Source organism: Bos indicus, chromosome 28 (genome assembly GCF_029378745.1).
Source record: "Bos indicus isolate NIAB-ARS_2022 breed Sahiwal x Tharparkar chromosome 28, NIAB-ARS_B.indTharparkar_mat_pri_1.0, whole genome shotgun sequence".
Classification (NCBI taxonomy): Eukaryota; Metazoa; Chordata; class Mammalia; order Artiodactyla; family Bovidae; genus Bos; species Bos indicus.
The window spans coordinates 2,145,412-2,171,135 of NC_091787.1; the positions used below are offsets into that span (position 1 = coordinate 2,145,412).

The 25,724-nt window shown below is 50.1% G+C and overlaps 1 protein-coding gene across 1 annotated transcript in view; it reads left to right on the plus strand.

Annotated features, from left to right (window-relative positions):
- Nucleotides 1-1,636: 1,636 nt before the first annotated feature.
- Nucleotides 1,637-25,724, plus strand: part of GALNT2 (polypeptide N-acetylgalactosaminyltransferase 2) — a 188,806-nt gene continuing 164,718 nt past the window's right edge. The window contains exon 1 of the mRNA XM_070782258.1: nt 1,637-1,844. Within this exon, the coding sequence (XP_070638359.1) occupies nt 1,719-1,844 (126 nt within the window). The 5' untranslated portion in view covers nt 1,637-1,718. The remainder of the gene's footprint in view (nt 1,845-25,724) is intronic.

The window sequence follows — 25,724 nt, forward strand, 5'->3', positions numbered from 1 at the left end:
AGTGGGTTGCCAGTGCCTTCTCCAGGGGATCTTCCTGACCCAGGGATAGAACCTGTGTCTCTTGCATTGGCAGGAGGTTTCTTTACCACTGAGTCACTTGGGAAGCCTCTTTCCTCTGCATACTGAAGTGCAGTTTTTAATAGATAACCACTCTGAGGGAGGGATTAGTTGTCATTTATTTCTGTGGGATCCTTAATTTTCCTTTTTCAGATCCTTTTTTTCCTTCACTACCAGATCTCCAAAGGGCACTGCCATTTCTCTATTTATCTGACACTTCCCAAAACCAAGGCTTCCTCAAGCCTGCCACATCCTGTCCCATTCTCTTTCAGACCTCTTCCCTTGTCCAGTCAAGTACCCAACCTGTGTTCAGTGTTTAGTTCTTGCGGTTGGACTTGCTCTTCATAGAAGGATTTAAGCCTGGGTTACACTTAAATCCTTGGCAACAGTGGAGGGAGCTCTGTTGGAATTTTATGTCTTTTCTTTAGTCTTTTCTTTATTACTTCTTTATTTAAGAAGTACTTTGAAGGTCAGTTCATGGCATTCACTGTCACAGTAGAGCTGAAGGCTTGTTTGTGTTTGTGTTTTATTGAGGATGTGAGTAGAGATTCAGATGCAGACAGCTGCCTTTATCCTCTGAACTGGGCAGCTCCTGGAATCCCTTTTCAAATATTAAGCGCTAAGTAACATTCTTTCTTTCCTAGGAACACTGGAAACTTTGGTGTTGCAAGGGCATTGTCAAGGTTACTCAGATTCTGTTACAAGACAGATCTGGTCTTCTTGCATTACAAGACAGATCTGGTCTTCTTGCATCTTTAAAGCTGTTACGTGTGCTGCCTCTTCTTTCTTCTAATACCGAAACAACCGTAAAGAAACGATTTTAAAAATACGTGTTGCCTTCCTTTTTCCTCATTTCGTGTTTACTTAAAAACGAAAAAGTAAACCCTGCTATTAAGCGCTCTGTTCATCCCCAGAAACATATTCCCTTGAAAAAACACCTCTCGGTTTCTGCCGCTAGGCCCCCACCTCTGCGTAAAGAAATAAATAAAATAGACACCTGGGGATTAGGGGTGTTTTTGCTGCAAGATTGGTAAAAAAAAAAAAAAAAAAACTGCAGTGAGCAGCAACCTAGTCGGGTCCTGGAGAGGGGATCTGCACCAAAAAACTCTGGTCGGTCGGCCAATAAGAGGGAGCCTGCCAGGGGTCTGGGGTGGTCCCAAAGACTGAGGACCGAGGAGGTTGTGCTTTCGGCCAGGCAGCGCGAGGAAGCGGTGACCCGCTGTCCCCGGTGTGGGAGCCTGTGTGTGTGCGCACGTGTGCGCGCCTTCTCCGGGGCCCCGGCGACCACCTGTCACTCACAGGGGTGGCCGGGCGGCGGCCGGCAGAGGCACTCCGGGTGGGGCACCCGAGCCGCCGCCGTGGAGACGCGGTAATCCCCTCCTCTGCCCCCGCCGGGCCCCCGCAGCCGCCGCCGATTGGTCGCCCTTTGCTCCCTGACCCCCTGGCCGCCTCCGCGGCTGCTGCTTCCTGCTCGGGCGCCGCGCGGCGCTCCCGGCCGGGGCGGAGCTCGGGCGCTGGGCGCGCGCCGCCTTCGCCGCCAGCCGCGCCGGAGGAGGAGCCGCCGCGCCCTTCCCCTTCCTCCGCTCCTCCCCGGCCCGCGCCCGCCGCGGCCCCAGGCAGACTCGCGAGCAGCGGCCGCGGCCGGCGGCCGAGTCGGGAGGATGCGGCGGCGCTCGCGGATGCTGCTCTGTTTCGCCTTCCTGTGGGTGCTGGGCATCGCCTACTACATGTACTCGGGGGGCGGCTCCGCACTGGCCGCGGGCGCGGGCGGCGGCGCCGGCAGGAAGGTGAGTGGGGTGCCTGCCCGCGGCCCGGCCCCCGGAACCCCCGGCGCCCATGCGCCCGGGCCCCGCCGCCGAGGCCCCTCGCTCGGACGCACCGCCGGGGACCGAGGGGTTTCCTGGTCCCTCCTGCCCTTCTCCGCCCGGATCTCGGCTCTGGCCATCCGCCCCCGCCTTGGGCCTCGCGACCGAGTCCCTCGGGCTGGGGGCGCCGCCGGCCGCTCGGTGCTCTCCGGGCTCGGGAGGGGGCGACCCCGCGCAGCTCCAGGGGCTGGGGTCGCTGACGCCTCTAGTCGCCCCCTGTCCCCGCTCTCTGCTCCTCTTAATTTGAGTGTCGTCCGGCCGCCGGGAGCCCAGTCCCCTGCGGTGAGAAGTTTGGGGGTGAGAGTATTGGGAAGCACAAAAGGGGGTGGGGGGAAGGGAGAGAGGCGGCTGCCTTTCCAACGTGTCACGTACCTTGGGAGAGAGGAGTCCAAGTTTCTTTTCAGCCCTTTGAAACCAGCCACTGCAGCCCCCCTACCTCCCCCTCTTCGCCACGCCGCGGGGAGGGGGCAGTTCTGGGTCTCGGCCCTCTTCCCCTGGGGGCGGGGGCGCAGCCAGCCCCGCGCCCGACGGAACAGACCGCCCTGGCGGTGCAGGCGGAAGGCCCCCGCGCCCGGGTGAGGCCGGCCGCCCACACCCCCGACGGTCCCCTCCCTGCCCCGGTGCTCGCCTTGACCGGCTCGGCCGGCCCTTCAGCGCGGCCCCCGGCGCCCGCATTTCCCAGCCCCTCGCTCCTGTTCAGTGGGGTGGTCCTTCTGCTGAGTGTGTTCTAGATGGGTTCCAAGGGCCGAGGGGTTGGGCCGTGGGGACCGCGTGAGCCGCTCTGCACAGCCAGCCGCTCTAGGAAGGAAATGGACCGCCTAGGGCGCCTGGCCTTGCGATCCTGCTGGGAGAGCGGGGCTCTGGGCGGTGCGCATGCCGCCAGCGGGGTTTGTCGTGTTTGGCAACTACCGGGCTTTGAAAGTGACCCCACACCGTGTAACCCCTATAGTGTGACGTTTAGTGTCAGCGGAAATCCAGGAAATTCTGAGTTAATGAAGGTGGACCATGGGTTGAACTGGAACCAGAGAATGGTATCCGGGAACAAGCAAGACGCTAGTAACTGGATGAAGAGACTGTAGCCCTAAAGTCAGACCGTAAATGTCAACTCTGAGGCCTGGCTACTTCAGAGGTTTCCTTCTGTCCGTCCTTCTTTCCTTCATTCTCAGCTGAAGGTATTAGATGGAAACAGGTGTCTTATTTGATTCATGGTAAATTTCTTAGGCTATATCTAGAGGGGCAAAAAGGAAAAGTCTTCTCATGTGCAGAATTGGCCTAGCTTGTTTCTGAGCTGACAGGTTCTCTTAGCCCTATCTTTTCCCTATTTTAATCCAAGGAACTGTTATTTAGCTAATGGAGTTTGTTCATCCTTGAATGGTAAAGAGCGGTGCACCCTTGAAAATTGTGGTCATATTAAACTGGAATTATTTCAAAAACTTTGCTTCCCAGCAAACGGTGCTTTTGCAGGTTCATGTAGCCTGGTGTGCTGGTGAGACCTGGCAAAGCTCCCTGCCTTTCATGTGAGAGAAAACCAAATACACAAGTCTTGCTTTGTGATCCCCTTTCCTTGGTCTGCAGCTTTCATTAGCACATGCGATTGGAAACAGCAACAGGGTGGCATTAGCATCTGGAGAGGTTGACTTCTCCCTGGTGGGCTTCAGCTGGTGGATGGTTTTTGAAGGGTCTTCCAGTTGATCCTTAAAAAAAAAAAGTAATAGTCCTAGAACTCCTTGTGGCCAGGCGGCAGTAGGAAGCTTCAGAGACCACATAGAAAAAAATGTGGGAAATGAACAATTGTACATGGATTGATGATTTTGGGATTCTATTCTTTTTGTCAATGAACCATAAAATTTAATCCTGGCCCTTAGAATGGTTTGGCAGTTCGTCAGTTGAAGAAGAGTTGTGTACATGGAATAGTTTTTGAAGTTGGAGAAGACTCGTTAACATAGCTTGGACTTGTATATTAAAGAGAACACCCTAAGACCGTTTCTGGAGGAGTCAATAGAACCTGTGTCCTGAATTTCTTAGTCTAGAATCTAAATCTGCACGGTCTTTTCTCCCTCCTGAGTTGTTTCCATGGATTCAGAGACTAGAAAGTCTCTTCAAATTTAGTTCATCCTTGCGATAAAAGGAAATGTATAGATTTTCTGGCTTGTAAAATATGGGCATAAAACTGCTAAGGTAGTATGCATGTATAGGCAGAACTTAAATACTAGCTATAGTTTTTTAGGTGTAAGTGGACTTACATTTCTTCTCTCATTTTGTACCATTCAAGTCAAGGCTCTAATTAGTCAATTTCTCTTCACCTTGACATTTTCCACAGGGTACCAGGCTTCAGAATTAGCCTCGGGGGGGGTTGTTTGTCTGATGGGAGCCTGACTAGAGTTTCTGCTGCTTTAGCACCCGGCCCAGGCTTGTCACTGTGTGCCCTGCCTGTTGAACAACCCCTCTGAGGATGGTTATTCTCCATCAGGTGAAACCCAGAGAACCCACTCACCTCACAATGCAGGTTTAATCAACTCAGTAGGAGCAGAGACTGCCCTAATCAGGACTCAATGCTGAAGTTCAGTTTGTATGGTCAATACAACCTGACCATATGCACAAACCTGACCTTTGTGTGTAATATTGCTTGAAATTATATTTTATTTACTTTTGCATAGAGCCTTCCCTCCCCCCATATTTCTCTCTTTCCCCCAAATTGATGATTTGCACTTCAAGGATGCCTTGCCTTTGAGCATATTAAATACTTTAAAATTTTAATCATGTTAAGCCTCCTCTGGGCTTTGGTATCTTGGCATGATGGAGCTGCAGAGAAAGGAAGGGATTTCTGTTGGAATGAATGTACCTCTGGGTGAAGTGTGTCTCTTTTGGTTGGCGAGGGAAGGGTTTTCTAGTATGTGAAGAATGGTCTCTCCTGAGAGACAGAGTGTGTAGCCCAGGACCCATTGTGTGTGCTCCCACACCCTTGGGAGGCAGGGAAGGCATTCTCGTAGGGCCTGACCAGGGCCTGTCCTGGTCACTTCCCCTTGCCTTTCCTCTGTGAGCGGGTGCTGCAGTCCCTGCCCTGAGGTCCAAGCTGGGCGCCTTTGGGTCAGGTATGGAGGGGGTTTCTAGGAGAGGGGTTGACCTCTTCTTAAGAGTACGGAGGGGCCTCACTTGGCTGGAGTGGGTACGTTTGTAGGGGAATATGAGAATGTACAATTGAAAGAGTTTGGGACTGAATCGTAAAGGGCCTTGAATGCCAAGCTGAGCTGACTTGTTGGTTCATTGTTTGATTGTCCATAGGGAACCACTGGTGTTTTTTGAGTTGGCCGGTAGACATTTAAGGAGAATGGCATGGATCCATTTATTGGTACTAAGACTAGACTAGCTTTGTACCTCTTTCTGCTTAGTGACCTTTACTAATTTACCAAACTTCTCTGACCCTCAGTTTCCTCATCTTTAGAATAGGGATAGTTCTTATTGCTAAAGACTAGAGGCCCTTAGTAGCTGTTGGCAAATAGTAGGTGCTGAGTAGATGGTGTCTAGGGTTGGGTGCGGGGAGGGAAAAAGCTTAGGATCTTCTTGAAAATATATTGAACTGTCATCTTGTTCTTTAGAGGTTTTTTTTTTTTTTTTTAGTCCTTCATCCATTCCTCCCAGGTTGATTTGGTTGGTTCATTTGGGCCGGTACCATGACCCTGAGTGACATCAAAGAGTACCTTTTTGAGAAGTGGTCTGGGCAACATGCCAGCTCTCTTGTCTGCAGCTGTGGTGTCAGAGTGGGGCTCCTGTCTGTGGGAAGCCACCAGGAGAGTGGGTGCAGGACATGTCTTTCTTTGGTGGTTGTTTAAACCAGTGGAGTGCCGCTGATTGTGTCCCTAAGTGGGGTTCCTGTGGTGAGGACGCCGGTCCCCCCCACAACCAGGCTCTAGGTGCCCCTTTCACCCTCCGCCTGCAGGCTTGCTCCTCCTGGCAGGAGGGAAGGTGGCTGTCATCACCCACATGTGGGAGGTGAGGCGGAACACAGTGGCTGCCGCGTGCTTTCATGGACATCAGCAGATCTGTGAGCATGTCCATGAGGGGTTGAGAAGGAGACCCAGGCCACACCCTGCCAGCTAGTCAGCTAAATTCCACTTGAAAGGAAGGTTTGGAGTTGAGATCCAGCATGCAGGAGTTGGGAAAAGCCACTGTACAGCGAGAGAATCTGACAAATGGCAAATCTGACAAAGTTTCTCTAGGGAAACTTTTTTCTAAAGAAAATATTAGTGTCACTCCTCTGGAGCGCCTTGGGGCTCACACATGACAGGAGCAGGCTGTGACCGATGGCGAGAGCTGAGGGGCTCTTTCCCCAGCCCCCTGGTGAGAGTAAGAGAGCCCACTGTCCCCAGCATGGAGCAGGCTGGCTTGCCTGGGCTCCATCCGGACCCCAGGGTGGGCTCGGGGCGCCTGGGGAGCTGTTAGTGTTGTGTGGAGGCTTCAGGCCCCTTTTGAGTCTCCCATCCCAACTTCTGATGAGAGGTGGGTCTCCTGTTTGGATCAGGGGAAGGGGTATTTGAGAAGAGGTCAGAAGGAAATGCCAGCCCACTCCAGCGTTCTTGCCTGGTGAATCCCAGGGGCGGTGGAGCCTGGTGGGCTGCCATCTATGGGGCCACACAGAGTCGGACACGACTGAAGTGGCTTAGCAGCAGAGCAGCAGCAGCAGCAGCAGAAAAACAATTGGGGTGGGGCAAGGGGAGACGTATATAATTATGTATATGAAACTATATATTGTTTATAATTACGTGATTTTATATACACACACACACGTTCACACTCACAATTTATTGTTGCTGCCACTCATGTTTCTGACATCTCTAGGGATTGAGAAGTCACTTTGGGAAGATGCTGATTTCAAGACAGGCAGTGCCCTGCTGCCTAAACCTCTAGCAAATCCAGTGGCATTTGGCTTAGTGGAGGGAGGTGGTAGGCTGCCTGGGGCAGAGACCAGGCACACACAGAGGCTGACTGCCAGGTTCTGGCCAAGATCCTGTGGAGAAGGCAAGGTGTTCTGGGAGAAATCTGTGAACTCTCCTAGTGACCCAGCAGAAATCATGGGGTGAGAAAACAGCCCAAACTGGCCAAGCTCACGCCCCCTGTTTGTTCTTCCTCTTTTCTCCCCATGACCCCTGTCCTACGAGCCAGACGGATGTCAAGGTGGAAGCACACCCATGGCCATGTCACATAGCTCATGATGGTGGGAGCCTTCCATATGGATGTTAAATGAGCGCCCCTCTCTGGAGCCCCTCTGCCCCCACCTGCCCCGCTCTTCCCTTGGGACCCCTGCTCCCTAATCCACCCCCAGTGCAGGGCCTCCTGGACCCAGCCTCTGTGCCCTTGCCATGGTTGTCCTTAGATACGCTGAGCATGGCTCCTGGAGAGACACTGCTTCAATCAGAGCAAGTGTTGGCCCAGCCTTTACTGCCCTGACCTGAAGGGTGGCCTCCCCTTGAGGAAGCCTTTGATTCCAGGTTGCTACTGGGGATGCCTGTCCCACCACTGTGGCCTTACATCCTTACCACCACGCTGCCTTATGGTGTGGTTCCTTTGGGAGGACCTCCCAACACCTCCTCTGGCGCCTCCTTGGTGGGACCCGGCACAGACGGGGAGCCCTCCTCCATGGGGAGAGTTATGTCGAACATGTTGGTGCCAGCCTCCTACAGACACTCCTGCACTCCAAGTTGAGTTGACCTTGTTTTCCTAACTTTGTGAGGATGCTCTGACCTTGGCCACGCACTTGACCTGAAGGATGAACCCCCAGTATGGAGGTTCTAGTAAAATTTGTCCAGTTTATCTGTCCAGTCAGGAAGGAGAGCCTCTCCCACAGGCATAAAGAGCCAACAAGTCGTTCCCTGAGGAGCACCGCCCTCTCCACCCCCCGAGCCCAGGCTCCTGCTTGCATCTGCCTCCTACAGGGCAGACTGAGGCACTGGGCATTTCTGCATTTAGTCATGACCAGTATTATAGGCCCAGGAAGCAAGTGTCATTTTGTACAGATTGGGTTTCTTAGCATGCCGGGACAAAGATGGCAATGATTCATTGTGGCTGGATTTGAAAAAACAAAACCGTCACATGGAATCTCACTCCTGGCCTTACATTCCAATAGCTTTTCTCGGCTCTGGGAGTCCTGCGCCCCTGCCCCCACTCTTACAGGGGCTACCTGGTCACTTGTGACTCAGCCTGCCCTTGGTCTGCCCACCTGGCCTCCCAGCGCCTCCCACTGACTACCTGGTCCTGCCTAGTGACTCTCTGAGAGGAGGAGTGGCCTGGGCACCAGGGAGAGAGTTGCTGAATTTCCAGAGCCCAAACGAGGACCAGCATTTTGGCAGGGATGGGGACGCCTGGGGGCAGTGGTCACTCTAATGCAGGGCCCCTCAGCCTTGGCACAGTTGGCATTTTGAACCAGATGACGTTTGTTGGGGGCAGGGGGCTCTCCTGTGCACTGTCGATATTTAACAGCTTCTGCTGGATGCTCGTGGTACCACCCTTCTCAGCTGTGACCATGTCGACAGGCCTTACCAGGCATTCCCGGGGACAGGTTCGCCCTCACTTAAGAACTGTGGTCAGTATGAACTTGATTTTTTTTCCTCCCTGCGGGGTGGGGCCCTTGCTTTCCAGGCTTCCTTCATGCACTGCCAGTGCCCAGATCCTCTGATGGTGGGAAGTTCCTGGAAGGTGCTCTAGAGAGGATGCACCCCCAGCAATACTCCACAGGAGGCCATTCCGTTTAGCTCCTTTCTCCGTCCTTACCATTTGCTGTGTGAAATGTTTCCCGTGTTCTTGTCCTCAGGCTTCTGTCGGTCCTGAAGTCTCTGCTGCCTGTTGGCAGGAGCAGACACGAAAACAGCCTGTGGGCCCTCTCATCGATTCTTCTGATGAGTATTGCTTGAGACTTGCTGTGTGCCAGGCACTCCTCGGTGTTTGGGCTATAGCAGTGAATAGAACCGGAGAAGGCAATGGCACCCCACTCCAGTATTCTTGCCTGGAAAATCCCATGGACAGAGGAGCCTGGAAGGCTGCAGTCCATGGGGTCTCTGAGGGTCGGACACGACTGAGCGACTTCACTTTCACTTTTCATTTTCATGCATTGGAGAAGGAAATGGCAAGCCACTCCAGTGTTCTTGCCTGGAGAATCCCAGGGACAGGGGAGCCTGGTGGGCTGCCATCTATGGAGTGGCACAAAGTCGGACACGACTGAAGTGACTTAGCAGCAGCAGTGAATAGAACGGAGACATCATCTCAACCCCTGGGAAACTTTCACCTTGGGGGCAGTGGGACCAAACACGGTGATAGGTAGTGAAAAGACGTAGTGTGAGAAGGGGCTGAGTGCAGAGGAGAGAGGGGCGCCCCGAGGGGTCAGGGGCCAGGGAGGGCCAGTTGCAGGAAACAGAGGGGCTGGTGCCTGCAAGCTGCAGGTTGAGCACGTTTGAGCCAAGACCCAGAGCAGGAGCAACTCTAGCTTCAGTGTCTGACCTGTTGGGTGCACTCTCTGTGCCTTGATTTCCTTTGCTAAATATTGAGCCTGTTTTCTTTCTGGGAGTCTGTGGCCTCTGGTTTGTCAGTGGTGGAGTTTCCTCTATCCTGTGGCAAGGTCAGGTCTTTCGTTCTTTTTTAAAAATTTTATTTAATTGAAGGATAATTGCTTTACAGTATTGCATTGGTTTCTACTGAACAGCAACATGAATCAACCTTAGGTTTGTTTACCCATGTCCCCTCCTGCTTGAACATCCCTCCACCTCTCTCCCCATCACACCCCTCTAGGTTGTTAGGGAGCTGGTTTGAGTTTCCTGAGTCATTCAGCAAATTCCCATTGGCTATCTATTTTACATATGGTAATGTATGTTTCCAGGTTACTCTCTCCATACCTCCCACTCTCTCCTTCTTCCCCCCAGCTGTGCCCACAAGTCTGTTCCGATGTCTATGTCTCTGCTCTGCAAATATCAGTACCATCTTTCTAGGTTCCATGTATATGTGTTGGTATTTGATAATTGTTTTTCTCTTTCTCGGGCCTTTTGTTCTTGTTCCTCAAGGAGTCCTGGGTGAGGAGTGTTCTTCTCCTGGTTAACACAGAATGCACGCTCCCAGTTCACCCTCTCCCGCCTCGGGCTGGGGACCACGCTAGGTGTTGCAGGTTAATTTGTTGCTTGACTTTGTGGCCTGTGCTCATGCCACAGCCTTCGTGGTGTGATTTCTGAGCTCGTCTGCAGGGCTGGCTGAACTGGGTGAACATCCCCGTCCACTGTCAGGCTCACCACTCAATTAGTGGCTCCTTTGTAGAGTGGTCTCCACACACATCACCATTTAATGAGAAGTCCCGCTGGGCCCTGTGCACCTGCTCCTGTACGGAGTTTCCACTGGGATATAGTCTCTGTGAGTTGCTGTGGGTGGGGAGGCTTGTGGTTTTCTCATCTGCAGGAAATAGGAGGTTAGGGGCCTGCCTGTCCCCGGGTTTTGGAGAGGTTGTTCTTGGCAGTGGGGTTGTGTTGAAGCACTGTAATCTGTGACATTTGTAGGGAATTAAGTGGACATGTGATTTCATTGCCTGCAGCTCCTTTAGGGAGTTCTCAAGCAAGAGCATCAGCCGCTTTTCATAGTAGTTATTGGCATTCATGAGGGGTCTTGAATGGGGTCTTGAATGCCTTGTTGGGGTATGGTGTGTGCTGTGCTGCCAACATGTTTCTGGATAAAAAACCAGAACATGGACATGGCTGCAGAGGAAAGGTCATTTTAAAGACTTCTGACTCAGGAGCCACCATTCAAGGTTTCTTCATCTCTGCATCAAGGGCTCGTCCAGAAAGGAAGCATGTCTCCTCCTGAAGGGTGCTGCTCCAGAATGGGGACACACTTCAGACGAGTCACCCTGTGGGAACTTTAGAAGTAAAGGCCTGTGCTTTAGCGACACCCGTAAATGAATGCTGACTCCTGTGTGCGAAGATGTGTGACCATCCTGGATGCTGAGCTGGTTGGCCTGGTGTGGGAGGCCTTGGAGTCATTGCCCTGGTCCTTCCTACCTCAGGGGCTACCCCACTGACCTAGATTGTGAGCTCTTGCTCTGTGACCTTCAAGGCTTGTCCCCTTTCTCCATTCCCTACTCCCACTCTCCCACTCCCATCCCCCTGCACAGTAAGTGATGCACCTGTTTTCCTTCCTGTCTCACTTCTGGTGACTACTGATGTGTCCCTGTGTCTGGAATATACCATTTTTTGTCAAATCTAAGATGCTCTTATTTGTAAAACCACTATCTTATGTACCACCTGGAAAGAAAAACAGTTTCCGTTGAACTGTGACATGGTGGTTTCTTATCAGTTAACATTTTTATTTTCTACTTATTTAAAGAGCTCTTTTAGACTTAGATATCGATTTTTCCATTTATCACTCTTGTGCATAGATAAAAAGGAAAATATATGTGAAATACATCTTCCAGTGTCTGCTTTTTGCCTCAAAGATGTTTGTGTCTGTTTATCTGAGACAAGAGTCTTCTTCCTCTGTACCTCCAAGCTCTGGTGGACGCAGTGCTTCCTGAGGGCCCTGGGCTCTCACCGTCGCTTGGCATCACGTAGAGTTGGCCAACTTTTGACTCTTCTGGGAATTTTATCTAACTTCCCAATTCACCCTCCACTTCTGTCCCACTTGATTTTGTGTCTGGAGATTACATTGCTTTAGTATTGCTTCTGAAATTTTCTTCCAAGGCACTGGCCTGCATCCTGCAGACTCTGCTGTGGGTGGGTCTTGTGTTGGAGCAAGTGCTGGGCATGATGGTGTGTTACGGCCCAGGGATAGAACTATCCCTATTCTAAAGATGAGGAAACTGAGGGTCAGGGAGGTTTGGTATGTTAGTAATGGTCATTAAGCAGAAAGAGGTAGAAGGCTATAGAGGCAGACATAAGATGTTGGTCACTGTGAGGTACACCTCAATCTCATGTCAGACTATGGAAATAAAGGGCATCTAAGAATTCATGATTAGAGCCTTTCTTTTTCTCATGTGTCAGTTACCTTCTTCTGTGAGATCCCAGCTCCAGGCCCTGGCCTTAATGAGGGGAAATGGTAGCCTCATCAAAATGTGTGCATTTACATCTGTTCACTCCTAGTCCCCAGAATCCTTGTAAACTGAAGGACTTCCTGCTTTTTATTTTTTGAGAGATGCACAGTTGATGAGCACCTTCGAAAGGTTTTTGAGCATTTCTGGCTGCGAGGTACCCTGTTGAGTGCTGGGGTCTGTGGATGTGAACATGGTGTTCTGCCACCCTTTAAGTTCACAGTTGCCACCAAAATAACTAGAGAAAGACCTAAGAAATAATAATTAGGGGTAAGTTGAATAGGGACTGGATAGTAGATGGAATTTAAGGCATCATTATTAATTTTAATTAGTGGCAGTAATGGCCATGTGGTTATGTTTTTTGAAAATTCTTACCTTTTCTAGATATAAACTGAAGTATTTACGGACACAGTGACACTACCACTGTTGAAAAATTGTGAGGGAACAAGATTGACTGAGTGTGCCATTGAATGACTGATGGGCACCCGGGGTTCATAATACTACTTTATTTTTGCCTACTTAGAAAATTTTATTTAAAAAGTTTAAAATTTTTATAGGTATATATAACTTAAATTAGCAAACCAGCAGAAAACTAGTAATTTAAAAAAAGGAAATTAAGACTTTGTAATACAGTCAGTGAAGGTTTCTACTCCCAGTTTCCAGTAGCTGTGTGGGGGGGTGTGTGTGTGTGGGTGGCGGGGTGAGTTTCCCCTCCACAACCAGTCAGTGCCCAGACCCCAGCTGCATGTCCTGCCATTCAGCCTAGTTCTGACACTGCCCACCTGGAAATGCATCAGGCCCTGTAGGCAAGGCCGCAGTCCCGCAGACTCCCCACGCCCCACTCCCCCCTTCAGGTGCCAGTTGCAAGCCCAGACTGTCACCTGTGTTTCTGACCAACATGCTATACATCAGAGGTTCCCACGAACCCCTTCTTGGGTTCAGTTAATTAGCTAGAGTAGAAAACCCATCTATTTACTAGATTACTGAATTGTTACAAACGATATTCAAGGATACAAGTTAAGTCAGGTGAAGAGACACGTAGCAGCAGCTGGAAGGTCCCAAACAAAGGTGCTTCTCCTCCTGGTGCTTGGGGCCCAGCCTGGTGGCACATGGACGTTTTCCAGTTCCCCAACCTGGAAGCTCTGCAGACTCCGTCCTTTTGGGTTTCTGGAGGCTTCACTCCATAGACACTGTTGATCAAGTCATTGGCCATTGGTGATTGAGTCAAACTCCAGCCCCTCTCCCTCGAGGAAATCACGGGATGGGATTGAAGGTTGCACTCCTCTATTCATGGTTGATTCCCTTGCAACCAGCCCCGATCTGCAGGCACTTCCAAAGGCCTCCTTAGCCCAGCAGTGGTGGAAAGGAGCTTGTCGTGAGTAACAGGACAGCCATTTCACCTTGTGGATCAGAGGACAAGATACCAAGCAGAACAAAAGATGTTTCTGTGGCTCTTACTGCTCAGAAAATCCAAGGGTTTGGAGAGCTGTGAGTCAGAAATAAGGCCCAGGACAAAATATATATGAGAAATATATGTTTGTCATATGAATGACCAAAGTATATTTCTCATCAATTACAAAAACATAGTTAAAACACACATAAGCCTCTATATCTTTCTGTAATTTAGGAATATCCAGTGATGGTTCTTTTTAAAAGGATGCTTCAGAGGTCGCCTCAGATCCTGAATTGTCTACCTGTATCACCAGGAAACTATTCTTATGCTTGGTATCGTTTCTTCTCTAAGAATTCTCTGGAAATTGCTAGTTTTTTGTGAACCTTTTGATGGTAGAGTAGCAGTTTAGGTAGTTTGGGAGACTGCTTACTTTTGGCCAGGTTGCTCAGTGGCCCAGAGATGCTGTCGCTCAGCAGCGTCTGGCGTGGATGTCTTACGACGCTGCCGACCCCTTCTTGTGCGACAGGCACCGGAGGGCGGAACACATGCCTATGCGTTCACTTATCGCAGGCAGCTTGCCTGCTGTCACAGGTGATCCACTTGAGCTGTGGTTGGTTTGGGAAGCCACGGTGGGAGACGTTTAATAAATATATAGTATTCCTTTTTGTTTCCCCCACAGGATATTATTGTGAAAGCCTCATGCTTTTCATTGTACTTGTATATGAGAGATTTTTGACAAATATATGATGTTGCATATTTTCTGTGGAGTATAATTCCTGGTGCTGCACATTAGTATCAGGGCTGTGGCCGAGAAGCCTGAAGCATTTTGAGCCGGGGGTCATCAGTCTTCCCTCCCTGCCTGTTTGCATGCCTCCTGCCCTCACACAGGCAGTGTTCTGTGGATGTAGCTGTGACGCAGCATGGCTAGGGCTGGAATGTTAATATTCCCAAAGCTGCCCAAGATTTGGCTCTAGGGAAGGTCGACTGCAGTCATGCTGGTCTCAGAACCGCAGTCCCGAGTCGCCAGTAGGTTACAAATGGCAGGTTTCTGTCTCGCTGCTGCAAAGCTGCTGCTTCAGCCTGGAAGGTGCTGATTGCCTAGGCTGGTGATCACTCCTTAACCTTTACATCGCAAAGTGCTGATGTCAGGAGCCAGCCCAGGCTGTTCTTGGGTGGTCTGAGTTCCGGGCCTAAGGCTGGGCATCAGGAAGAGGGCATAGCTTGGCTGTCCAGACCTCACGGACAAGCCCGCAGAGGCAGATGAGGCCCCATGAGGCCTCCCTGTGCAGAGGCTGTTGAGGCTTGTCTTCTGTCTGTGCTTGCTGACTTAGGAGGCCCCCCATCAGTCTGCATTAAGAAGCTGTTATTTGGGTCTCTCTTGTTTTCCAAAGAAGCGGAATGTAGGTAAAGTATCCCCTCCATGGGCATGACTCTGACTTGGCATGTAAGTGTTTATACTTAAGATAGAGTTTTCAGCTTAAAGAGTTTTTCTGCCTTACCCGTGGGGAATGCATGGTGGCATATTGCCCCAGAGGGATTTTCTGATCCCTGTTGGCCTGATACTCCTTCCTGCTATCCCAGGGGTGTTTGAAAGCCAAGCTTTCCTAGTCCTGGGAGAGTTTAGCTGAGGCTTCTGCGGGGAGGGGGGCTGCTGTGTGTGGGAGTCTGGACTGCCTGTGGGATGAATCTGGTGCCCCAGGCCCCCACGTGTTGGGTTGGAGGGGGTGGTTCTGCCCACTTGGCTGGCCGAGTTCCTGTGCCAGTGTCCAGGTCTCTATGGGTAGCTGGGCAGCTTGACACACCTACACTGGGCAGATGGAGAGCATCCAGCTCATCCTGGCTCAGGGCATGGGTTTGGGGGGAGTCTGCAGGGAAGAGCCCAGGGCGATGCTGCCATCAAGCTCTTGGCTGGATGGGTGGCTGACCTGAGCTGTAATGCTGACAGGACCCACAGGATGTGTTGCCCAGGGGCCACTGCCTGGGTTTGAATTCTGGCTTCTCTAGTTGGTTCTGTAAACTCAGGCAAGATACTCAGCCCCTCTGTACCTCGGTTTCTGCATGTGCCATCTTTCCTTGTTCAATTAGACCCTGGTAGCCTGGTAGCCACATCGTAAACGTGGATGTAGTCTCATGGTGTCAGGGTGGGAGGGGCTCGTGCCCTTGGCTGGCTGGGCCATCCTGTCATTGGCATCATCCGTCCCAGACATCTGTGCCCACTGAGCCAGGCTGCCGACCACCTCCTCCCCCTGCCGCCCCGCCTCTGCCCCCCCCCCCCCCAACTGTTTCAGCCAAGAGCCTCCTTTCCAGGAAGCACCTCCGCCTGCATGGACCTTGTCTAGGGCCTTCTCCCTGGAAGGGAGGTGCGGACAGGGGTCTGCAGCCCTTGCCCCTCTAGTGAGGAAACAGCCCCGGAGAGGGTGGCTGAGTGCCTGGCGGGCCCCGAGTCTACGGAGGGAGAGGCAGCAAGCTGTGGGCCAGAACTTTGCCACCCCCCGCCCCCACCAGGACATTGTTTCCCAATTTATCCCTTAGTCTCATGTCTTTAAAAATCATACAAGGATGTGGTTTTTAACTACGTGACTGTGTAATTAAGTTTTAAAAACTCCTAATTGGCAACTGTTTTTTTCTATATCTTGAGCTGTTATTATCTGAATACAGCATGTTATTTGAAAACTTTCCCACAAGATTTTAATTAGTAAGCATTCCTGTAGTCTCATTAGTTCAGTTTCTGACTTGCTTTTGAAACTAGGTGAGTGACAAGTGGCGACGAGTCAATAATCGCAGCAGACACCCCTGTGAGGGCAGGACTAGTTCTGTTGATTAGAACAGTGTACATGTGGTTTCTCTGATGCCTCTAATTAAGGTACCTTAGAACTAGACTGCAGATTAATAGACATGCTGTGTGATGATTTCAAGACGAGTGATCCACCTGGAAACGTGAACTTCGGTTATGGTAATCGAAGGAGGCTGGCTCTGACGTCAGACCTGGGTTCGAATCCTGCTGGTACTGCCTATTACCCTCGCTGTGTTTGTCTGTGGGGAGGGAGCTGATAGAAATGAGTGAGTTGGTGGGGACGATGCTGGTGCAGATTAATGAGGGTTCCTTTAATTTCACTGGCATGTGTACTCACTGTTCTTTTTCACAGATGCTTCGGGGGCCACTCTGGGCTCCTCTGAGGGGCGGGGGGGCCTTGCTGGGAGCAGACATCCAGGTGGAGGGTAACTTCATGGTGTGAATTGGTGACTAGGATATGAATCAGGACGGAACCCCCGGGAAGACGCTCTCTGCCTTCTGTGTTCTGTCTCCCTCTCTCGGGCCTGTGGAATCGCTGTGGACCTGGCATGCTTTATTTTTGCCCAAGTTGAAGTTTTGGTGCTGAGTGGGGCTAGATATGTCACATTTGGATTACATTTGAAGATAGATATTGTAATTGGCCAAAGTGTAGTATACGTTCCCAGGGGCACCAAGAGCAAAGCAGACCTAATGGATTAATGGGCGTGATGGAGGAGCTGATGGGATGGTCATTTCATGGGTGTCTGGCTTCAAGTCCTGCCTTTTCAGTCCATAGACGTTCTGGCTGCCAGCTTCTCCTGAGGCTGTGGAGCTGACCCTCCTTGTGGGGTCCCCTTGCTCCATGCCCCACCCTTCAGTGTGAGCTGGGGGATGGTCTGGCTCTAATATCTTCTGTATTTCCTGTGTTACTTAATTACTCCAGGAATGGAGTGTTGGAGCTGTAAGAAGGAAGGTGTAGTTTTAGGTCTGTACACGTAGATACAGTGGACGAAACCTAGAAACCTAGCCATTGCCCAAGCTGACAGCCGGGAAACCACATACACAAATCACATTTAAAGTACTAATTAGGGAGCCAGGATGAGGGAGCCGGGAGCCAGGCTACGAGGTGACTAAAGGTCACTGGCAACCCTCACGCTTGCAGCACATTAAAATGTTGTGAGATTTAAAATCCCATTTTAAGACACTGGTCTTTCCTTGAAAAAGCTGTCTTAGCTGTTAAGTGATACCCAGAGAACATAGACGAAGGTGGTCGGCATTCAGCATGTGGTTTCTTCTGACTGCTGGCTGGGGGCATGCTGCGTGTTTGCTTGGTGTCTCTGGGATGATTGGGAGCAGCTATAACTGCATGTGCTTGAAGATCCCCATGGCATCTCTCAGCCCTTCCCCTGTGCAGGGCCCCGCTGCCCCATCCTCTGATCTGTCTGTGACAGAGGGGAACAGTGCCTGAGACAAACAGGGAGAGGAGCCGGAGCCGTGGCTGGGCCTGATCTCTGCTCGACCAGCCCTTGAATATTGGGCCACGTGCGTGTGGAGTGGAGGGTCTGTATCTCCAGATCCTGCTGATCCAGCAGAGAATGGGGCTTACAGCCCCGCACCTTCCCATGTCCCTCACCAAGTGCCACTGTTGACACCAAAACTCCCCAGCCAGCTGCACACTTGCATCCAGTAGACCAGCGGTCACCAAACTTTATGACACCAAGGACCAGTTTTGTGGAAGACAGCTTTTCCACAGACCAGGGGGATGCTAGCAGTGGGGAGCAGCTGTAAACACAGGTGAAGCTTCTCTCATTTTCTCATTGCTGTGTGGCTCAGTTCCTCACAGACCAGGGACCGGTGCTGGTCTGTGTCCTGGGGTCTGAGGATGCCTGTGGTGGATTGAGCATCTTGAGGGCCAGCACCTGCCCAGCTCCTCCCCTTCCAGCCCTCCTTCCTTCCAGAGATTCATCAGTAGCCAAGGTGTACCAGCCCAAGGGAGGCCACAGTGGGTGAGGCAGATGAGGGTCTGGGAACATGCATTCTGAGTGGGACTAGGGTTAGGGGCCACCAAGGCAGTGTCAGACAGCTCTACGGGGAGCTCCACAGAAGCTCATCAGAAAGGACTGAAGAGGGCATATTTGAGGGAGAACTAATGTCTAGAAGGGTATGCTGGAAGACTGTCCAGGCGTGGAGAACGTCATGTGCAAAGGTGCTGGGGCCAGGTGAACTTGATGTGCTTGTACAGTGTAAAGCAAAAGGGTCAGCAAATGAAAGTGTGGTGGACAAGGGCCCCACAAGGTCAGAGAGTGCTCAGGGCATGGTTGCATTCAGGGATTTATCTGTGCCAGTCACCGTATTCCCTGCATGTGGCCTGGCACCCAGCACACTGTAGAGGCTGTGGTTGGTATTTTGTCAGCTTTAAGATGAGACTGAAATGAGTGGAGTCCTGGTGATGACAAGGGCCTTGAGCCTGGGCTCAGTGAAGGGTCTGCTGCCCTTGTGAGGTAGCCTGGCCCCTGCTTCCCTCTCCCTGGACTTGGCTTCTTCTCGGGGACTGACCCAGCCTGGCGTTGGCAAGTCACTGTGCCACTTTCATGCAAGTGAAAGCTTGCTCTTTGGTAACGTCTGTTGAAACGCATGATGCGACCTGTGAAGGGTTTGAAGTTGACCTCTAAGTTCAGGGAGGAGCTTGGGTGCCCCAGATACGTGCTGAGTGACTGCTGAGGTTTGTCCACCTTTGTGAGTTGTAGAGAACCATTGATAGGATTTATTGCAGGGCTTGGTGTTCTGAGGATGTGACAGAAGACAAAATTATGTCCTCAATTATTTGGGGAGTTTGGAGGCCCTGATGGCATCTGGAGTCATTGGAACAAGAATTCAGTGAGAGTGGATGCATATCACTACCCTGTGTTCAGCTGTGGTTAGTTCAGCAGTGGTTATTCTCCTAGTGTGTTGGTGGTGGTAGTGGCGGGGGGCAGGGCGGAAGGCACAAATCAAGGGGAAGGTAGGGTGGGCAGCAGAGGAGCATAGGAGGGGAAGACTTTCTGCGGCAGGACAACTCACACGATGCACACTGGGCTTTCTGTGTCTTACATTTTTGGGGGTTTTCTTGTTGGTCAGGGAGGAAAGAGTTGTGAAATGAGCAAGTTTCTTTGTGTGCTCAGAGATTTCTTTTCCTTTCACCCTTGCTCCGCCTCCTTCGTTTCACCCCTGCACAGAACAGACTTTTGCAGAAATGAAGACTCAGTTGCAGCCTGGCTTACTGGGCAGGATCTCTAGGAGAGGTTCAGGGGTTGTCATTAGTAAAGGCTGTTTGGCACACAGCTGTCTTCCCAGCTAAGTGTCTGCCCCTGCAGTGCCTGGTGGAGCTGGAGCCTGGTTCCCTGAATCCTGTCTCAGCCCTCCTTCCTGCTGTGTCTGCACACAGCTGTCTTTTCAAGGCTCTGTCACCTCATCTGTGAGGTGGAGACAGAAGGCTTTTGGGGCCGTTACAAGGGTTAGATGAGGTGTTGCCTCTCAGGCACTTATCAACCCTGTGCCCATCAGTAGAAAGTGTTCTGTACATTGGGTGGGGGCTGTGGATGTACATGTGTGTGCATGCTTGCCCCTTAACTCAACTGCTGGAAAGTAATTTTATGTCTGCAGCTACACACACACAGACTTGTGCACACACACGCAAACACATGCATGCATCTTTCCTTCTTCCTGGCCAAAAAAGGTGTACCTGGCACACTTCATTAGAAATGTGAAGTTGTTTTGTGGAGCTCAGCACATTTCCTTCCATCTCAGGGAGCAAGGTGTTTCACCTGTGAAGGTGCTGGCGGAGGTGGAGGTGGGGTTACACCTGGGCCCTGAGCAGGCCGTTTTGAACCCAGCACACCCAGCCCTGGGGAGCAGGGACCCACCAGTTGGAGCATGCTTAGTGTTCATATTTTAAAAACTGTCTAATCTCATGACCAATGCTAACTACTGAATCTCACAAATGAAGTATTTGCAGAGTGAAGGGGTTTGCTTGTAGATTGCTCTTGACTTGCTGCATTAAAGGGAAATCTCAAGGATTGTTGTTTACAGTAAAAGTAATGATCAGCATATATGGCAATTGTTTGGAGCTTAAAGGAAATGCAACCTCCTTCGGGACTGAATGAATATCAGGAGTGGCCTGAGGTTTTCAGTAGTTGAGCAGTCTTGGATTTCATTTTGCTATCTTACTTTAATCTAGGTGGGGTTGGTTTGTTTTCACTGTAGTTTTGAGGGAGGAGGTATGATTCTATGTGTGAGGGTCAGTGACCATGGGGATGTAATTCTCAAGGAAAACTGATCAAGTACCAGCTAATCGAAAGCATCAGGAACTTTTTCATGATTAGAGGACACAGATTGTCAGCCACTCGGGGGAAATGAACAAAGCCATGCCTTCCAGTCTGCTGTGGAATTGGTGGGTGATGCTCAGTGCCCTGCGCAACACCCTGACTGTTTCCCCACAGCCCTGCACGTGCCCATTTGAGTGAGGGCAGAGGCTCTCCATCAGGGACCCTTGCCTAGGAGCCGAGACCCTCGGGGAGCATCAGGTGGTGCAGGCTGGGACATAGGAGTTGGGGCGTGCCCATGCTTCTGAGGTTCCTGGACTTAGGCTGATTCCTCTGTTGGGGAATAATAAACTACATAGAGTTTACAGATGCTGGAAGTGGGTTCTCCAGGAGGAAGTTGATGTTTTGTGTCTGTTTTCTTTACTTCTGTACAATTATGTTTATCTAACACATTTGTGGAAACCTTTGAGGCTTATATGATTATTTTCTTCAAAAGCCCTGGTCAGTTTTTCAGTGTGTAAAGAGAGGCCAGTGAGCTATTTCAGGTAGAATTTTGACAGAGAATCACCCTGGGTCTCAGGATTTCATAGGTTTGGAAACTCAATGTTATTAGTTCACCTAGGAGGTTATCCACCAAAGTCTGGGGTTTCCATAAACCACAGCTGTAAACAGTTGGTAAATAAGGACAGCATTCATAAATTACTAATGGAGCTGAGCCTGGGTGAGAAGGCACATGTGCTGGGTGACAACTGTGTTCTCATAGGTGAGCTTCCCTCCCTCTGTGGAAGTTTGAGGAATCGGCCTTCACCCTTCTGGGGATATTTCTGTGCATGAATCAATACCCTTTCCCTAGGGTGCTGAAGAGATTCATTTTTCAAAAAACTCAGTGTGCAGTGTATTAAACTGTTGTCTCAGCTCCAAGTCCTTGGAGACTCTGCTCTGTGCCACCAGAGCTAGGACTCTGCACTGCACATTTGTGCCCTGGGGGAGGTGTGGTCCAGGGGACAGCAGAGTGGGAGGCAGAGATTGGTCCTTCCTGTGGCTCCCTGCAGCCCCATGAACCCATCTCTGTTTCTGCTGCCATGAAGACTCTGGTGTGTCCTTTCCCAGCATGGACAGAAACAGCCTCACTGCTCCCCACCCATCCTAGATACCTGTCACCAGCTGAGCAGCCTCCTTGCTCAGGGGTGGCCTCAGGCCCCTTCCTCGTGAGTTTGTAGGGCTCGCTAATTCCGCTTCTTCCCGGGTTCCCTCCATCCCGGGGTGGTGGCTGCTTTCTGCACTTGCCACCTGACTGATGCCTTGGAGTTTTCTTTGTGCCCTGTCAGTTACCTGCTCAACAACCTGATAAAGCCTCTATTTAAAAGCTTGTCCATTTTCTGAATTCTAGAAGTTGGATCCTGACTGTTGCACCTGACTTTCTTCTCAACATTCTTCAGTAATCCGTCAACAGAACTGTTTCCCCCCAAAATGTATTTTGCTGAATTATATCATAACCTATCTTACACTCCTTGGATTTTTTGCTTCAGTTTCTCAGCGAATCTGCGACTCTGTCTTCTCATCAGCTACATTTGTAGATCGTTGCCAGCTAGAGTGAGCGATTTCCTAGAAAGATTGCCACAGATGGCTCATGTCATTCATTCTTTTGGTTCTTTTTAGCTTTATTTTGGGAGGGTGACATTTTACAACCTTACCTCCAAATTCTGTGTCCATTACACAAGAGCTCTGAAATTTCCTTCCACTTTTAGATGATGGCTGTTGTGTACTTAAGCTATGTATACTTTTGAAAAGATTCGAGGTACCTTATCTGAAAAAGCATATTATGTGTAAATAGATTTGTTAAAGAGTTTAAAAATTTGAGGCCATATGATGGGGGGAGGACAGGGAGAAGGAGGAGAAGAGGATGAAGAAGGAAGTGTGAAGGGTGCCAGCTCCGAGTTTCATCCCCCAGTAAGTCCTGGGGTTGTTCCCATCTGTGTGAATCCGCTCTTCAGTGTAACCCTATGTAATCCCAGTGGGGATTGTCATCCCCATTGACAGCAGAGCCCCAGCCCCGAAGAATTGCCAAGTAGAGCTCCAGTGTGCGTGCTTCTCGGCAGGTCTGAGTCTTGGTAGCTGAAGCAAATGGAAACTGTGGTGGGTTGCATAGCTCTAATTTTCTAATACAATGAAGCATTTCTTGTGAAAATTGACATGTTCTTAGCACACAGACTTGATAAGACTCTCATAGACTTCAAAAGACTCAAAGACTTCTAATCTCAAAGACTTTCCAATGAGAATAGACTCATGGAAAAGACCCTGATGCTGGGAAAGATTGAAGGCAGGAGGAGAAGGTGATGACAGAGGATGAGATGGTTGGATGGCATCACTGACTTGATGGACATGAGTTTGAGCAAGCTCTGGGAGTTGGTAATGGACAGGGAGGCCTGGCGTGCTGCAGTCCATGGGATTGTAAAGAGCTGGACACGACTGAGTGACTGAACTGAACTGAGACTTCAAAGATCATTGAGCATCATAATGGATAGTGTCCGTTGTGGGAAAAGTTATTGAATACTAGGTGCTGGGATGCAGATGTGGCCTTTTATTTTGATCAGTTCCTGAAGCGGAGGTGGGAACCCCAGGTTGCGCTGTGTGAAGGCATGTCTGAGCAGAGGACGCGATGCCCCCTCCATGGCCAGACCTGCAGCTCTGACCTGATCAAGGGCGCATGGGCTGTGTCCCTCAGCCTCCAGTCACCTCACTCAGCAGGGACAGCATGATGTGTTGCTAAGAGGTCAGGCTTTTGAGAAGTGGATTTGAATCTGCCCTGCACCATTTCTGGCCATGTGAGATACTTAAACTCTCTAACCTTAGCTTCTCCACTTATTAAATGGGAGCAGTCTCAGCCTTACTGTACTTAGGATGGAATACGTGTGCTTCCCTCAGAACATCTAGAGAGTTTGGCTTAAAGGAGTTTATATGGTGAACTAAAGCTATCAGAAGAGGAGTAGTCAGAGCCAGACAGCTTAGGGAGGGGAGATGAGAGGGGGCTGTGAGGCTGACCCTGAATGTGGGTACAGGTGTCTGGCTCTTGTTTCCACGGGTCTGCTTGGGGCTGCTGCTTCCCCCTTTATAGATAGGAACAGGCTGAGACACACACAGCCTGCCCTGCGTCAGGGGTGCCCACATCCATCAGCCTTCTGGAGGTGTCCTTGCCCAGTGGCCTTGGGGGTGTGACCCCAGGCTGGTGCGGCCCTGCCCTGAGAGGCCTGGCAGCTGCCCTTCATTCTCCTTGGAGCCAAGCTGCTGGGCTGTGAGATGTCTAGGTCACTCTGCTAGAAAAGGGAGGCTTGGAGCTGCCGCGGGGGGGACAGGCAGGCTGTGGTATGGGAGACTGGGCAAAAAAAGGGCCCTGTGCCTGCCAGGTGCCCACTCTGGTGCCCTGAGAGGCACTAAACCACTGCTGTGTTAGCCACTGGCTTCTTGCAGGAAGGTAGCTGGCGAGGCCACGTGTTGAAAGGTATTTGCCTTAGTCCCTCGTGTCACTGAGCTGAGCCAGCTCTTGCCCAGCTTGCTTTCCATCTTAAGACTATATGCCAGTCTGCATGTGTGGTGTCTTCTCACTGTGGAAAATAGTGCTGTTGCTAAATCGTGTCTGGTTCTTTTGTGTCCCCATGGACTGTAGCCCACCAGGCTCCTCTGTTCATGGATTTTCCCAGCAAGAATACTGAGTGGGTTGCCATTTCCTTCTCTGGGGGTCTCCCCCCAACTAGGGATCGAACCTGTGTCTCCTGCTTTGCAGACAGATTCTTTACTGCTCAGCCACCAGGGAAGCCCCTAGGATGTGCCAGGTTAGGTTGATCCATGGCAGAAATTTTTCCCTTTTAAGAGGATTTTAATTACTGAACCAAACGGGTTAAAGATGTACTATGTGTGATAATTATGACTAAAGAACTCCTGTTCATTGCAGATCAGTCATTTGCTTAAGTGATTTCTATGTGGTGTTTGTTAATATGTGAATCTTGTCACTGGAGGATTCAGAGGAGCAGGTAATGGCTGCTTATTGCTCAGGGCAGAAGGTGATGCCCAGGGCAGAAGGTGGCACCCAGGCCTCTAGTCCTCTCCCTCCCTCCCTCCTCTTGCTGGGACCTCTTTAATGTTTCTGCATTTGACCCTCAGCTTACTTGAATTTTTTTTCCATTAGGCAAATTAGTCCTTATTAATTCCCAATTAACTCCGGTTTTCTAGCCCTGGGGGTGCCTGGTTGAGAATTACTGTCCATGCTGAGTCTCCTTAATGCCCCTTCATTTATTTCTTCTCAAAGATAGAATCGATTTGGTCTGAAGTATGTGCAGTCACAGAATCAGAGAGACTTGAAAGCTCGAAGACATCTTTTCTTTTGGGTTTTAATTCACGCAGAGGTCCTCCAGTTCAGTAAAGACGTTCCTTTAGCAGCAGATGGTAAACAGATTCTGCAGAATGAGTAATTCCTTCATTTCTGTCTGAATGGTTTGTTTAGAAGCAAACAAAATGATTCCCACTTCCTATTAAACTTGTGAGAACATCAGAATCATACTAAGTTACTGTCCAAAGCTGTGGCTGGGAACAGGGAAGGAAAGGAACCAAAAATGAAAGGGCTTGTCTGGCATTTCACAACTCAGACCCAGGGTCACGGGAGACTAGTGTACATTAAACTCTTAATTTAATGAACCATTAATCCAAATTGTTAAAACACTGTGTATTTTACTCGGTAGGTATAATTTTTTATCATATTGACATTATCACTTTTCAGTGAACCAAGTAAATTTCCTTACTTTTTATATTTTCTTTTAAAAATTATTTAAAAAATTTTAAATTGTGGTAAAATACACCTAACATAAAATATTCCATCTTAACTATTTTTAAGTGTCCAGTTCAGTGGCATTAAGTACATTCACATTGTCTTGCAAACATCACCATCATCCATCTCCAGAACTTCATTTTGTAAAACTGAAACTCCATCCCCTTTAAATACTAACTCCACCCCAACCTGGTCCCTGGCAACCACCACTGTACTTTCTGTATCTATGAATTTGACTATTAAAGGGACCTCATATGAGTGGAATCATAGAATATTTGTCCTTTTGTGATCGATTTACTTCATTTAGCACAACATCTTCAAGGTTTGTGATGTAGTGTGTTAGAATTTCCTTTTTAAGACTGAATAATATTTCATTGTATATACATTCATCATCTATTGATGGATAATTGTATTAACTCTACCTTCTGGCTATCGTGAATGCTGCTATTTCTTATATTTAACATG